The 17,000-nt window shown below is 40.9% G+C and overlaps 1 protein-coding gene across 1 annotated transcript in view; it reads left to right on the top strand.

Annotated features, from left to right (window-relative positions):
* The window catches only part of GLDC (glycine decarboxylase), a 101,714-nt gene that overhangs the window by 31,616 nt on the left and 53,098 nt on the right, over window positions 1-17,000 (top strand). The window contains exons 5-8 of the mRNA XM_021682409.1: window positions 9,563-9,640; window positions 10,656-10,803; window positions 11,311-11,507; window positions 13,448-13,544. Coding sequence (XP_021538084.1) covers window positions 9,563-9,640; window positions 10,656-10,803; window positions 11,311-11,507; window positions 13,448-13,544 — 520 coding nt within the window. The remainder of the gene's footprint in view (window positions 1-9,562; window positions 9,641-10,655; window positions 10,804-11,310; window positions 11,508-13,447; window positions 13,545-17,000) is intronic.

The following is a 17,000-nucleotide window of genomic DNA, read 5'->3' as shown; positions in this document are numbered from 1 at the left end:
TTCAATGATTCATGAATTGGACAGCATCCCCTCTAGCAAATAAAGGAGAGACAAAGGGCTACAGAAAGGGAAAGGATTTTTTTTTAACATCTGATTTAATTTTATTTTTTTCAAGTTTCTATTTAAATTCCAGTTAGTTAAGATACAATGTAATAGGGGGGCGGAGCAAGATGGCGGAGGAGTAGGAGACCTGGATTTCGTCTCCTCTCAGGAATTCAGCTGGATAGGGATCAAACCATTCTGAACACCTACAAACCCAACAGGAGATCGAAGAAAAGAAGAGCAACAACTCTCTCATCAGAAAAGCGACCACTTTCTGGAAGGTAGGACGTGTGGAGAAGTGAATCCGAGGCGATATTTGGGAGGTTAGACGGCGGGGGAGGGGCCTCCGTCAGCCGCTTCTGGCAAGTGATAGAACCACGGAGCACAAAATCGGAACTTTTAAAAGTCTGCTCCGCTGAGGGACGTCACTCTGGTGGCTAAGCGGGGGGTGGAACCCTCCGGGACAGTGTGGTCTCAGGACCCTCGGGGTCACAGAAAGACCGGGGGTGCCTGAGTGTGGCAGAGCTCCCAGGTAACGGAGCAGGGAAGCCGGCTGCAGAGGCGGAGCCCAGGCGCGGGCTCTCAGCTCGGGGTTGCCATAAACCGTGATCCACGGCACGGTCGGGCCACTGCTCCTCCAGCAGGGACCCAACAAGCGGCAGATCCAGGGAGACTCACCTTCCTCCCCCGGGAGGAGCAGCGTGGGAGCATACCCCAGGGATCTGCTGGGTTTGGAGACTCCACCCGCGGTCAGGTGCCAGAGATAGAAACGCGCGGTCACAGGCCGGGTGAGCATGGAGTGCAGCCGGAGACCGGGGAGACGGGAGTGACTGATGGCTTTTCTCTGGGGGCTCACTGAGAAGCGGGGCCCCGAGTTCTCGGCTCCTCCAGGGCAGAGATTGGAAGGCCGCCATTTTCACTCTCCGCCTCCAAAGCTGTACAGAAAGCTCGCAGGGAACAAAAGCCCCGGAGAGCAAACCCGAGCAGATTACTTAGCCGGGAGGAGGCAAGGGCGGGGCAATTCCGCCTCCGGCAGAGACATTTGGAAACCACGGCAACAGGCCCCTCCCCAGAAGATCAGCGAGAACAGCCAGCCAAGACCAAGTTTACCGATCAATGAGAACGGCAGAACTCCAGCGCTAGGGGGGTACTGCACATAGAATTCATGGCTTTTTTACCATGATTCTTTAGTCTTTCAAAGTTAATTTTTTTTTAACTGTCTTTTTTTCTTTTTTTTTCTTTTTTAATTTTTCTTTTTCCCCTTTTCAACCAACATCTTATTAATCCCTTTTTTTAAAAAAAACATTTTTATTTTTCATTTCTAGAGTCATATTCTATCCCTTCATAGTAGTTACCCATATTTTTGGCTTATATATATAAGTTGTACTCTCTTTAAAATTTTGAGATAGTTTCTTCTAACAGATTAAAATATACCCTAAATCTCTAGTATATGGTGTTTTCTATTCCCTTGCCTGATCACATCCTCTCCCTTTTTTTTCTTTTTTCTTTTTTTAAATCCTCTTCTTTTTTCAAACAAATTCTTATCAATTCCTTTTATAAAATTTTTTATAATTTCCATCTTTACAGTCATATTCCATCCCTTCATCATATCAACCCTTATTTTTGTACATATATAAGTTTTTCTTTCTTTAAAATTTTGGGAGGCACTTTCTTCTAAAAGACCAAAATACACCCCAAATCTAGTGTGTGGCACTGATCTATATACCAGCCTGATCATATTTGATCACATTCTGTTTTTTTTGTTGTTGCTGTTGTTTTGTTTTGTTTGTTTTTGTTTTTATCTTTATCTTTTTCTTTTTCTTTTTTTTCTTTCTCGTTTTTCTCTCTTTCCCTTTCTTTTCCCACTGCTTCAGGTCTTTTCTGATTTTTTAGAGTATATTTTCTGGGGACGTTGTTACTCTGCTATAATTTTGTTCTCTCATTCATCTATTCTCCTCTGCACAAAATGACAAGACGGAAAAAATCACCTCAACAAAAAGAACAAGAGGTAGTACCGACTGCCAGGGACCTACTCAATACGGACATTAGTACGATGTCAGATCTAGAGTTCAGAATCATCACTTTAAAGATACTAGCTGGGCTTGAAAAAAATATGGAAGTTATTAGAGAAACCCTTCCTAGAGAAGTAAAAGAACTAAAATCCAACCAAGTAGAAATCAAAAAGGCTATTAATGAGGTGCAATCAAAAATGGGGGCGCTAACTGCTAGAATAAATGAGGCAGAAGAGAGAATCAGTAATATAGAAGATGAAATGATGGAAAATAAAGAAGCTGAGAAAAAGAGAGAGAAACAACTACTGGATCACGAGGGCAGAATTCGAGAGATAAGCGATACCATAAGACGAAACAACATTAGAATAATTGGGATCCCAGAAGAAGAAGAAAGAGAGAGAGGGGCAGAAGGTATAATGGAGCAAATTATAGCAGAGAACTTCCCTAATTTGGGGAGGAAACAGGCATCAAAATCCAGGAAGCACAGAGAACCCCTCTCAAAATCAATAAAAATAGGTCAACACCCCGACATCTAATAGTAAAACTTACGAGTCTTAGAGACAAAGAGAAAATCGTGAAATCAGCTCAGGAGAAGAGATATGTAACCTACAAGGGTGGAAACATTAGATTGGCAACAGACCTATCCACAGAGACCTGGCAGGCCAGAAAGGACTGGCAGGATATATTCAGAGCACTAAATGAGAAAAATATGCAGCCAAGAATACTATATCCAGCTAGGCTGTCATTGAAAATTGAAGGAGAGATAAAAAGCTTCCAGGACAAACAAAAACTAAAGGAATTTGCAAACACAAAATGAGCCCTACAGGAAATCTTGAAAGGGGTCCTCTAAGCAAAGAGAGACCCTAAAAGCAACATAGACCAGAAAGGAACACAGACAATATATGGTAACATCACCTTACAGGCAATACAATGGCACTAAATTCCTATCTTTCCATAGTTACCCTGAATGTAAATGGGCTCAATGCCCCAATCAAAAGACACAGGCTATCAGACTGGATTAAAAAACAAGACCCATCGATATGCTGTCTGCAAGAGACTCATTTTAGAACCAAAGACACCCCCAGATTGAAAGTGAGGGGGTGGAAAACCATTTGCCATGCTAATGGACACCAAAAGAAAGCTGGGGTGGCAATCCTTATATCAGACAAATTAGATTTTAAACCAAAGACTGTAATAAGAGATGAGGAAGGACATTGTATCCTACTTAAAGGATCTATCCAATGAGAAGATCTAACAATTGTAAATATCTATGCCCCTAACATGGGAGCAGCCAATTATATAAGGCAATTAATAACAAAAGCAAAGAAACACATCGACAACAATACAATAATAGTGGGGGACTTTAACACCCCCCTCACTGAAATGGACAGATCGTCTAAGCAAAAGATCAACAAGGATATAAAGACTTTAAATGACACACTGGACCAAATGGACTTCACAAACATATTCAGAACATTCCATCCCAAAGCAACGGAATAAACATTCTTCTCTAGTGCCCATGGAACATTCTCCAGAATAGATCACATCCTAGGTCACAAATCAGGTCTCAACCGGTACCAAAAGATTGGGATCATTCCCTGCCTATTTTCAGACCACAATGCTTTGAAACTAGAACTCAATCACAAGAGGAAAGTCGGAAAGAACTCAAATACATGGAGGCTAAAGAGCATCCTACTGAAGAATGAATGGGTCAGCCAGGAAATTAAAGAAGAATTAAAAAAACACACGGAAACCAATGAAAATGAAAACACAACTATTCAAATCTTTGGGATGCAGCAAAGGCAGTCCTAAGAGGAAAGTATATAGCAATACAAGCCTTTCTCAAGAAGCAAGAAAGGTCTCAAGTACACAACCTAACCCTACACCTAAAGGAGATGGAGAAAGAACAGCAAATAAAGCCTAAACCCAGCAGGAGAAGAGAAATAAAGATCAGAGCAGAAATCAATGAAATAGAAACTAAAAGAACAGTAGAACAGATCAACGAAACTAGGAGCTGGTTCTTTGAAAGAATTAATAAGACTGATAAACCCCTGGCCAGACTTATCAAAAAGAGAAGAGAAATGACCCAAATCAACAAAATCATGAATGAAAGAGGAGCGATCACAACCAACACCAAAGAAATAGACAATTATAAGAACATATTATGAGCAACTCTATGCCAGCAAATTAGATAACCTGGAAGAAATGGATGCATTCCTAGAGATGTATCAACTACCAAAACTGAACCAGGAAGAAATAGAAAACCTGAACAGACCTATAACCACTAAGGAAATTGAAGCAGTCATCAAAAATCTCCCAACAAACCAAAGCCCAGGGCCAGATGGCTTCTCAGGGGAATTCTACCAAACATTTCAAGAATTAATACCTATTCTTCTGAAACTGTTCCAAAAAATAGAAATGGAAGGAAAACTTCCAAACTCATTTTATGAGGCCAGCATTACCTTGATCCCAAAACCAGACAAAGACCCCATCAAAAAGGAGAATTACAGACCAATATCCCTGATGAACATGGATGCAAAAATTCTCACCAAAATACTAGCCAATAGGATCCAACAGTACATTAAAAGGATTATTCACCATGACCAAGTGGGATTTATCCCTGGGCTGCAAGGTTGGTTCAACATCTGCAAATCAATCAATGTGATACAATACATTAACAAAAGAAAGAACAAGAATCATATGATCCTCTCAATAGATGCAGAAAAAGCTTTTGACAAAGTACAGCATCCTTTTTTGATCAAAACTCTTCAGAGTATAGGGATCGAGGGTACATACCTCAACATCATAAAAGCCATCTATGAAAAACCTACAGCGAATATCATTCTCAATGGGGAAAAACTGAGAGCTTTCCCCCTAAGGTCAGGAACACGGCAGGGATGTCCACTCTCACCACTGCTATTCAACATAGTATTAGATGTCCTAACCACAGCAATCAGACAACAAAAAGAAATCAAAGGCATCCAAATTGGCAAAGAAGAAGTCAAACTCTCACTCTTTGCAGATGATATGATACTTTATGTGGAAAACCCAAAAGACTCCACCCCAAAACTGCTAGAACTCATACAGGAATTCAGTAAAGTGGCAGGATATAAAATCAATGCACAGAAGTCAGTGGCATTCCTATACACCAACAACAAGACAGAAGAAAGAGAAATTAAGGAGTCGATCCCATTTACAATTGCACCCAAAACCATAAGATACCTAGGAATAAATCTAACCAAAGAGACAAAGGATCTGTACTCAGAAAACTATAAAATACTCATGAAAGAAATGGAGGAAGACACAAAGAAATGGAAAAACGTTCCATGCTCATGGATTGGAAGAACAAATATTGTGAAGATGTCAATGCTACCTAGAGCAATCTACACATTCAATGCAATCCCCATCAAAATACCATCCACTTTTTTCAAAGAAATGGAACAAATAATCCTAAAAAATGTATGGAACCAGAAAAGACCCCGCATAGCCAGAGGAATGTTGAAAAAGAAAAGCAAAGCCGGCGGCATCACAATTCCGGACTTCCAGCTCTATTACAAAGCTGTCATCATCAAGACAGCATGGTACTGGCACAAAAACAGACACATCGATCAATGGAACAGAATAGAGAGCCCAGAAATGGACCGTTGACTCTATGGTCAACTGATCTTTGACAAAGCAGGAAAGAATGTCCAATGGAATAAAGACAGTCTCTTCAACAAATGGTGTTGGGAAAATTGGATAGCCACATGCAGAAGAATGAAACTGGACCATTTCCTTACACCACACACAAAAATAGACTCCAAATGGTTGAAAGACCTCAATGTGAGACAGGAGTCCATCAAAATCCTAAAGGAGAACACAGGCAGCAACCTCTTCGACCTCAGCCGCAGCAACTTCTTCCTAGAAACATCGCCAAAGGCAAGGGAAGCAAGGGCAAAAATGAACTATTGGGACTTCATCAAGATAAAAAGCTTTTGCAAAGCAAAGGAAACAGTCAACAAAACCAAAAGACAACCGACAGAATGGGAGAAGATATTTGCAAATGACATATCAGATAAAGGGCTAGTATCCAAAATCTATAAAGAACTCATCAAACTCAACACCCAAAGAACAAAGAATCCAATCAAGAAATGGGCAGAAGACATGAACAGACATTTTTCCAAAGAAGACATCCAAATGGCCAACAGACACATGAAAAAGTGCTCAATATCGCTCGGCATCAGGGAAATCCAAATCAAAACCTCAATGAGATACCACCTCACACCAGTCAGAATGGCTAAAATTAACAAGTCAGGAAACGACAGATGTTGGCAGGGATGCAGAGAACGGGGAACCCTCCTACAGTGTTGGTGGGAATGCAAGCTGGTGCAGCCACTCTGGAAAACAGTATGGAGGTTCCTCAAAAAGTTGAAAATAGAGCTACCATATGATCCAGCAATTGCACTACTGGGTATTTACCCCAAAGATACAAAAGTAGGGATCCGAAGGGGTACGTGCATCCCGATGTTTATAGCAGCAGTGTCCACAATAGCCAAACTGTGGAAAGAGCCAAGATGTCCATCGACAGATGAATGGATAAAGAAGAGTTGGTATATATATACAATGGAATATTATGCAGCCATCAAAAGGAATGAGATCTTGCCATTTGCAACGATGTGGATGGAACTGGAGGGTATTATGTTGAGTGAAATAAGTCAAACAGAGAAAGACGTGTATCATATGATCTCACTGATATGAGGAATTCTTAATTGTAGGAAACAAACTGAGGGTTGCTGGAGTGGGGGGCGGGGTGGGAGGGATGGGGTGACTGGGTGATAGACACTGGGGAGGGTATGTGCTCTGGTAAGCACTGTGAATTGTGCAAGACTGTTGAATCTCAGATCTGTACCTCTGAAACAAATAATGCAATATATGTTAAGGAAAAAAAAAAAAGAAGAAGAAGAAGGTAGCGGGAGGGGAAGAATGAAGCGGGGGAAATCGGAGGGGTAGACGAACCATGAGAGACGATGGACTCTGAAAACAGACAGGGTTCTAGAGGGGAGGGGGGTAGGAGGATGGGTTAGCCTGGTGGTGGGTATTGAGGAGGGCACATTCTGCATGGAGCACTGGGCGTTATGCACAAACAATGAATCATGGAACACTTCATCTAAAACTAATGATGTAATGTATGGGGATTAACATAAGAATAAAAAAAAGATACAATGTAATATTAGTTTCAGGTGTGAAATTTAGTAATTCATCACTTACATACAATACCCAGTGCTCATCACAAGTGCCCTCCTTAATACCCATCATCTATTTAGCCCATTCTCCACCCACCGCTCCTCCAGCAACCCTCAGTTTGTTCTCTGTGGTTTGGAGTCTGTTTCTTGATTTACTTCCCTTTTTTTTTTCTCCTATGTTCATCTGTTTTGTTTCTTAAATTCCACGTATGAGTGAAATCATATGGTATTTGTCTTTTGCTGATTGACTTATTTGGCTTAGCATAATACTCCCTAGCTTTAGTCACATTGTTGCAAATGGCAAGATTTCATTCTTTTTTTTTAATTTAATTTAATTTTTTAAAGATTTTATTTATCAGAGAGAGAGAGAGAGAGAGCACAGTCGGGATCAGCAGACAGAGGGAGAAACAAGCTCCCTGCTGAGCAAGGAGACCGATGTGGGACTCAATCCCAGGACCCTGGGATCATGACCTGAGCCGAAGGCAGATGCTTAACTGGCTGAGCCACCCAGGCGTCCCAAGATTTCATTCTTTTTTATGGCTGAGTAATATTCCAGTGTGTGTGTGTGTGTGTGTGTGTGTGTGTGTGTGTGTGTATACAGATCACATCTTTATCCGTCAGGCAATGGACAATTGAGCTGTTTCCAATTGTTTTCCAACAATTGGCTATTGTTGATAATGCTGCTGTAAACATTGGGGTGCGTGTACCCTTTGAACCAGTATTTTTGTATCCTTTGGGTAAATACCTAGTAATGCAATTGCTGGATTATAGGTTAGTTCTATTTTTAAATTTTTGAGGAACCTCCATGCTGTTTTCCAGAATGGCTGCACCAGTTCGCATTCCCACCAACAGTGCAAGAGGGTTCCTCTTTCTCCACATGCTTGCCAAGACCTGTTGTTTCCTGTGTTGTTGATTTTAGCCATTCTGACAGGTGTGAGATAATATCTTTTTACAGTTTTGATTTGTATTTCCCTGATGATGAGTGATGTTGAGCATCTTTTCATGTGTCTGTTGGCCACCTGGATGTCTTCTTTGGAAAAATGTCTATTCATGTCTTCTGCCCATTTTTTAACTGGAATATTTGCTTTTGGGGTGTTGAGTTTTATAAGTTCTTTATATATTTTGGATGCTAACCCTTTATCAGAGCATTTGCAAATGTCTTCTCCCATTCAGTAGATTGCCTTTTAGTTTTGTTGATTGTTTCCTTAGCTGTGCAGAGGCTTTTTATCTTGATGAAGTTCCAATAGTTCATTTTTGCTTTTGTTTCCCTTGCCTCAGTTGACATATCTAGTAAGAAGTTGCTTTGGCCAATGTCAGAGAGGTTACTGCCTGTGTTCTTCTCTAGGATTTTTGTGGTTTCATGTCTCATATTTAGGCCTGTCATCCATTCCGAACTTATTTTTGTGTATGGTGTAAGAAAGTGGTCCAGTTTCATTCTTTTACATGTTGCTGTCCAATGTGAAAGGGAAAGGTTTTTATTTTATTTTATTTTTTTAAGGATTTTATTTATTTGAGAGAGAGAGAGAATGAGAGAGAGAGAGAGCATGAGCGGGGAGGGTCAGAGGGAGAAGAAGACTCCCCACTGAGCAGGGAGCCCAATGTGGGACTCGATCCCAGGACTCCAGGATCATGACCTGAGCCGAAGGCCGTCGCTTAACCAACTGAGCCACCCAGGCACCCTATTTTTTATTTTTTAAAGATTTTCTTTATTTGAGAGACAGAGGGAGAGAGCATGAGCAAGGTGAGGGACAGAGGGAGAAGGAGAAGTAGACTCCCCACTGAGCAGAGAGCCCAGCTGTGGGGCTTGATCCCAGGACTCTGGGATCATGACCTGAACTGAAGGCAGCCTCTGAAAGGGAAAGGTTTTTAAAGGGGGTGTCAAGGAAGTCATAAACAAACAAAAAAGGGATTATTTAGAGCAAGGTCACTTTCCTTTGGGGGACAAAAAGAGTCTTATTAGGTGAATTACCTCATTGGTGCTTACCAGGAAATTCTAGACTGACCAGTTAAGATTATATTACTGGGAAAGGTTGAAACTATAATCAGGTATGTATGAAGCCCCAGTTTGGTGACACGATCCTAGCACAAGTGACTCCATTTTGGGCCTATGGTTTTCTTTTCAAGAACGGAAATTGGATTTCAGTAGAATTCTGATCAGTAGAATTAAGGACTCATTTTTTACATTGTGCTCAGAGTTTCCCTAAGTACCACCTTTGCTTTGCATTCTTAGAAGATACTTTGATTTCTTTAATGTTCATGTTTGAATGTGATTTTCCTTTTCAACAGGCACAACAAGAGGAAGAGATTTTTTGTTGACCCACGTTGCCACCCACAGACAATAGCTGTCGTCCAGACTCGAGCCAAGTAATTAATTTCATTCATATTTTGAACTCAGGGATAATATATATCATGCTCATCACCGTTGCTTCTCTCTCTTACTTCCAAACTGATTGGAGGTGAACCTGGTTTAAATTGAGGTTGTTCAGTTTCGCTTTCCTTCCCACTTTCTTCCTGAGATCTTGCCTAGTAAGTAAAATGTGTCAGAATTGAGAGAATACAGAAGTGGCCTTAGGTGCCTTTGCTTTATATTGAGTAACCATGTTGTTTGTTTGTTTGTTTGTTTTAATTAAAAATATTAAAATAATTTCAGCAATGTTTTGGAAGGCTTGAGAAGTAGAGGGAAAAAATGGAATTTTCACACAGTTGTTAGAGTTTAGTGTGTGCAACTGCAAACATAGTTTATAAAGGATCCATATAAAGCCTAGGTGTGGTATGATATAGACAAAAGCAAGCGTACTGTATTTGTTTAGTGCTGTAATCAGATAAAAACAGCACAGCTATCACCTGCCGGTGTGTCTGTTTGCTCTCTTCTTGTAAGAACGGGGCAATATTCCCCAACCCCATACCACCATCCCTTCAGAAGGGGTGTTCTCACATAGAATTGGAACTGGGTGGTTAAGAAAGGTCTTTCTCTTTGTCTTATTGATGGTTTTCCATTCACCTAAAACTGATCTCAGGTGAAAGTGGTGACTGCTCTGTAGTTGCAGGAATTGGTTCTTTAGTCCCTAGGAAGCCATGTTCCTGACCCTCTCAGGAGCAGGTTCTGGCAAGAAAGGGGGGAATGGGTGTGGTAAGCGTGGAAGAGAGAAACAGAAGCCAAGCTGTTGGAAGCACTCAAGATGGTGTGAAGTTCTGTTACCAATGAAAGGTCAGGTGTGAGATGGGTGTGTATGTGTGTGTGTCAGGATGAGGTGGGGGTAGGGGGCAATGAGGAAGGACACTGAATATGGGCACTCTATCACTGAAAATAAATTGTAAGGGGTTTTATTTTCTCTTGAAAACCAAAAGCATGATTGCTCTTTGTCTTCTGTCTTTCCAGATACAATGGCGTTCTCATTGAGCTGAAATTACCCCATAAAATGGACTTCAGTGGAAACGATGTTAGTGGAGTGCTCTTCCAGTACCCAGACACCGAGGGGAAGGTGGAAGACTTCACAGAGCTTGTGGAGAGGGCCCATCAGACTGGGGTAGGCAAATCTCTCCTTGTGGGGGTCCATGGAGGTATGTCCCAACTTTGAATTACGATTTTTTGATGCATCTTCATTTCCATAACTGTATCACCTAGAATGGTAAAACACTCTCCTTCCTGCCTCCTTTTCTCAAGTTTATTTTGTTCATTAATTTCTGGCGCATAGTAAGCACTCAGTAATTTTTTTAAAAAAAGATTTTAATTTATTTGAGAGAGAGAGAAAGAGCCTGAGCAGGGGGAGGGGCAGAAAGAGAGGGATTAAATAGGCCCCCTGCTGAGTGGGGAGCTTGATGTGGGGCTCTATCCCAGGGCCCTGAGATCATGACCTGAGCCACCCAGGTGCCCCTCAGTAAATATTTTTGAATGAATCAGTGAGTAAATGGAATTCACAGGGTATGAAACAACCCTGTCTGTCTGCTTATATTGCAGATAATTTGCTATTCTCTCACTGCTCCCCGGGTGAAGGTGACAACTACCACCACTTTCTCTCTTGTGTCCTTTCTAGAGCCTGGCCTGCTGTGCTACTGACCTTTTAGCTCTGTGTATCTTGAGGCCTCCTGGAGAATTTGGGGTAGACATTGCCCTAGGCAGCTCACAGCGATTTGGAGTGCCACTGGGCTATGGCGGACCACATGCAGCCTTTTTTGCTGTTAGAGAAAGCTTGGTGAGGATGATGCCCGGGAGAATGGTGGGGGTAACAAGGTAATGAAGCTCATGTTTCTCCCCTTTGATTGTGTTATTATTTTCCCTGTTTCTTCTTCTGATTACAAAAGTTGTTGATTTCTCTCTGAATTTAACTGGGCCATGCACAATAATTTACAACATACTTGTATTCAAGTCACATAAGTGAATTTAATTAGGTTGACAAAAGCATTGAAAGACTGGACATTTTAGGTGGTTTTATATCTCACCACTTTCATTCTCAAATGCATTGTCATGCCACACAGTTAGGTAAAAGACAAGCACAGTGAGAGATTACCATGTACACATTGTAATCCACATTATTTCCTAGAGGCCTGCTACTTGTTTGTTCTAGTAATTTCTAAATGTACTTTCTCAAGTGCTTCTCATTGATACACCTCCTCAGATTAAGAATTTAGATGAATGTCATGATTATTACTGGGGAAATTTAGCATGCCCTTTTAGACCTTCAAAGAAGTTAGACTTACTAGCCCAAGTGAATAGTCTATATTAGTGAATAATTTGAATCTTTGAAATGCAACTTATCACATAATAGCAAGAGGCACCTCGCTTTTTAGTGTAAAAATAAGTTTCTTCAAGTATTCTTACATTTGTTTCTTTCAGTGATGTATCTTCACCAGGTAAGATGAGGCAGAAAGTTTTCTAATTAAAAAGAATTTAATATATTAATTATTGTCTGCTGATTTTTTTTTAAAGATTTTATTTATTTATTTGTCAGAGAGAGAGCACAAGTTGGGGAGAGGCAGGCTCCCTGCTCAGCAGGGAGCCTAATGTGGGGCTCCATCCCATGCATGACCTGAGTCAAAGGCAGATCCTTACCCGACTGATATACCCAGGTGCCCCTTTCTGCTGATTTTTATATTGAACTTCTTATCTTACTGAAAAAATGGACCCAGAGTTTGATGAAATAAAGGATAAGACTGTTGAATCTTTTCTTTTTTTAATTTTTAAATTTTTTAATTAATTTATTTTTAAGATTTATTTATTTATTTGTCAGAGAGAATGAGTGAGCACAAGCAGGGGGAGCGGCAGGCAGAGGGAGAAGCAGGCTCTCCACTGAGCAAGGAGCCTGACTCGGGGCTTGATCCCAGGACTCTGGGATCATAACTGAGCCGAAGGCAGAGGCTTAACGACTGAGCCACCTAAGTGTCCCCAAATTCTTTTTTTGTTTTTTAAAGATTTATTTATTTGAGAGAGAGAGAGCACGAGTGGGAGGGACAGAAGGAGAGAGAGAGAGAATCTCAAGCAGACTCCCACTCTGAGTGAGGAGCCCTACTCAGGGCTTGATCCCACGACCCTAAGATCATGACCTGAGCTAAAACCAGGAGTCTGTTGCTTAACCCACTGCACCACCCAGGGCCCCCTATCCAAATTCTCAATTGTATTAGGAAAGAAGGAAAATTTTTCTTAGAGACAAGTGGTAAGATTATTAACATTCTTTTTTTAAGTTCTTAAATTCCAGTTAACATACAGTGTAATACTAATTTCAGGTGTACAATTTATTGATTCAACACATTCTTTTTCTTTGTAGCAGTACAGTTGCTTTAGATTCCAGGGCAGAAGTTGACTCCTTTGTCAGATATTTCCCTTTTTTCTGTGTCTGCCAAGATGCTCACAGTGAAATTTAATCTTCCCTAAGTTTAATTTTAAATTGAATCCTCATTCACCATCATTATATTAGTCTGGGTAATTCCAGGGAAGTTTCCTTTCAAGGTTGCTGGTCTTACTGTGTATATCTCGGTTCTTCCCTCAAAGTATATACTAAAAATTAGTAGTCCTATTTAGAACAGGATGGCTTAAGAATTGTTTCTTTATGGCCTTGCAGCCAAATATATTTTCTGGGTTCCCTTCAATCTGAGAAGGAAAGAAACAGGTCCCTTTGTGACCACCCTTGGTGCTATGATCATATGTGTTAACTAGATGTTTTATTCTTGGGCCAGAGATGCCACTGGGAAAGAAGTGTACCGTCTTGCTCTTCAAACCAGGGAACAGCACATCCGGAGAGACAAGGCTACTAGCAACATCTGTACAGCTCAGGTAGGTCACATGCCTGCTCTGCCCACTAAACCCTTTATAATCTACAGAAATGAGCTGTTCATGCATTCACTCGATTGTTCATTCATTCGTTCACCACCTACTGACCAGTGTGTACATCAGAAGTGGTGTGATCTTATTGATAGAGAAGCCCTGTGGTCTTGTCAGAACCAAAATACGATGCATTTTCCTGGAGCTCTGTGTATGGATATACTGCATACGTCAGTGTTTCTAGCATTCTTGGCCATCGGGCCAGGTCCATTATGGGTGGTGGGTGATTGGGCACCTTCTCTTAAGGTTGAAATGGAAGCCCTCTAGGAATGTGGTGAGGGAGGCAGTGTGACTGTGCTTGAGGGGGTGACCAAGATTGACCCGTTGGTGGTGGTCGTGGAGTACTCTTACTGGGGACTCAGGACAGGCATTCGTGAAAGGATGGACTAAAAGAGGAGGAGCTTCCTAAGTTCCTGACGATTCTGGAAGTTGCCCAGGGCTCAGGTCAGAGGAAGGAGTGTTTGAGACCAAGTTTCTAGGCTTAGGTGGAGGACTCTTCCTGAGCATCCAATCCATTCTAGGTCCATCTTCTCCATTCAGGGTAAGAGAAAGAGATCTTACCAACACCTCAGTGGGCAATACGGTGCTTTTTTTCTCTTAGGGCACTGGTTCAAAGCACCACCACCGGGTTTTAGACTCTCCAGGGGCAGTAGATGATAAGGTCTTCTTATATTTGGTTCTCTAGCCGGTGGTCTTTGGACTAGTTTCCTCAGTAGGTTTTCTTGTCTTATTTGTTGCCTCAAAAAGGTGGCTGCTTCTTTTTAGCCAAGAGCTCTTCTTTTATCACAGGAAGGAGCCAGCTGTCAAGAGCTTTTCCTCTGTTGACAGCAAATTGAACTTTACATGATGCTATTACTTTCCATAGTTTACCCTTCATTTGTTGAATTCCCTGCTTATATATTTCTCCTTCCTGTGCAGCTGATTGCTCCTGTCTTGCTCTTTCTGCTCATGTTCTTCCAAAAGGTGCCTGTCTGGTTATAAATGCATTAAGGGGTTTTCTGCTTCAATGTTTGAAATTAATTTTACAGGTGAATTTGGGCTGAACAAAGGCCTCTTTTTCAGCAATTATTAAAGTGATGTTTGCCTTGGAAATAGCGCAACTCTGTCTTTTGATTTTTTTTTTTTAAAAGATTTATTTATTTATCTTAGAGAAAGAGTGAGGGAGGCGAAGGGGCAGAGGGAGACAAGAGAGAGAATCCCAAGCAGACTCCACGCTGGGTGTGGAACCCGATGTGGTGCTCAATCCCAGGACTCTGAGATCATGATCTGAGCTGAAAGCAAGAGTCAGACGCTTAACCGACTGCGCCACCCAGGTGCCCCTGTCTTCTCTGATTTTTATCTTCTTATTCTGGAGAACTTCCAGCTATCCATTGTCTATTTCATTTCATGAGTTTCTTTTCATAATTGGTTGCATAAAGCAGTTGCTCATAACTCCAGGGTCATTGTCTATAAGCATACAATTAATCTTTTTTTTTTTGCAATTAATCTTTTTTGTTAGGAGATGACTGATATCTTTTGAGATGCTCCTTGAGCACTATATGCCTTTAACTCCAGCCTTCTGCTTCTTTAGCCACTGCTCTGTGTTCTCATGGCTGCCCCTTTTCTCTTGAGCATAATAGGCTCCACAATTGAGTTTTAGTTTTGCATTGTTGGTGGTACAAAGCTCTCTGAAAGTGTGTTATTGAATTCTTTTTTAAAATTCTTTCTATAAACTTGTGATATTTCACAGATATCTGAACTTGCATCACGTCCTGTTCTTTATGTTTTCTTATTTCTTGGGTTCTACCACCACAAGCAATTTTTTCATTAGCTTTCTCTGAAGTCAGTTGTGTTGAGGTGTAATCTGCATTTCATTAACTCTTCAGTGAGCTATAACTCCCCATAAAATTTGCTCATTTAAAGTATACAGTTCAGGGGCGCCTGGGTGGCTCAGTCATTAAGCGTCTGCCTTCGGCTCAGGTCATGATCCCAGGGTCCTGGGATCGAGTCCCCACATCGGGCTCCCTGCCCCGCGGGAAGCCTGCTTCTCCCTCTCCCACTCCCCCTGCTTGTGTTCCTGCTCTCGCTGTCTCTCTCCCTGTGAAATAAATAAATAAAATCTTTAAAAAATAATAATAATAAAGTATACAGTTCAGTGGTTTTTAGTATTTTTGTGAAGTTGTGCAACCATCACTAGCATTTCATTTCTGAACATTCTCATCACCCCAAAAGGAAACCTGTTCCCATGAAGCAATCACTCCCCATCCTTCTCCCCTCCCTGCAGCCCCTGGGAGCCACTAATCTACTTTCTTCCTATATGTATTTGCCTATTGTGGACATTCATACAAATGGGATTTTACAATATGTGGCCTTTTGTGCCTGGTGTCTTTCACTTAGCATACTGATTTCAAGGTTTATCCATATTGTGGTATGAATCAGTACTTCCTTTTTTTTATGGCTGAGTATTATCCCATTGTATGGACATACCACATTTTGTTTATCCATTCATCAAGTGATGGATATTTGGGTTGTTTCCACTTTAACTATTTTGAATAAAGCTGCTATGCACATTCATGTACAAGATTTTATGGGGTCATATGTTTTCAGTTCTCTTAGGTATATACCCAGAAGTAGAATTACTAGGCCATATTATTAACCTAAATTGAACTTTCTGAAGAACTTCAGACTGTATTCCAAAGGGGCTTCATCATTTTGTATTCCCTCTACCAGCGTTTGAGGGTTGTAATTTCTCCACATTTTCACCAGTGCTTGTTATTGCCTGTCTTTTCAGTTATAGCCATCCTACTGAGTGTGAACTGATATCTCATTGTGGTTTTAGTATGCATTTCCCTTATAACTAATGATTTCGAGCAACTTTTAATCATGAGCTTTTGATTACTCTTATTTTTTATTACTTTATTTGTATACTAATTATATTAAGTTTGTCCAAGTTATCCAGGAAATTTGAATTTTCTTGGTCTTCATTTCTCTGAACTTCCTTTGGAGTTCTAATTCCTTTCTGAGATTTCTAAAAATGATTCTATACTTGTCATCAGTTTGTTGGCCAGTCACTTGATACAGTCTCCTCTTTGTGGAAAAGAATCATCTCTACATTAAAAAGGGATATGAACCAACTTATACAGGGTTGTTGTGATAAGAGGATTCCAGAGGATTCTGTGAATATCAGGCCTGAGTTTCTATTCCCTAGCAGTAGTCATAAGCATTTGGATACACAGTGTCATGTATTGTTTGACTTGCCCTCTCCATAGCTGGAATGTGTTGTAGTGCTTCTGTATTTATTTCTAATTGTTATACAGAGTCCACAAAGCTTCTATACTCTCTTGGGGAATTTTGGTCCAAGAAAGTCTACTTCTGTGTTCTTAGATGTCTTCTTCTGCTTCTTCTTTTTTTAGAGAGGGAAAGAGAGGA

The sequence above is a fragment of the Neomonachus schauinslandi genome, chromosome 13, assembly GCF_002201575.2.
Source record: "Neomonachus schauinslandi chromosome 13, ASM220157v2, whole genome shotgun sequence".
Taxonomy (NCBI): domain Eukaryota; kingdom Metazoa; phylum Chordata; class Mammalia; order Carnivora; family Phocidae; genus Neomonachus; species Neomonachus schauinslandi.
The sequence above is the reverse complement of the archived record's forward strand: the minus strand, read 5'-3'. Positions and strand labels throughout refer to the sequence as shown.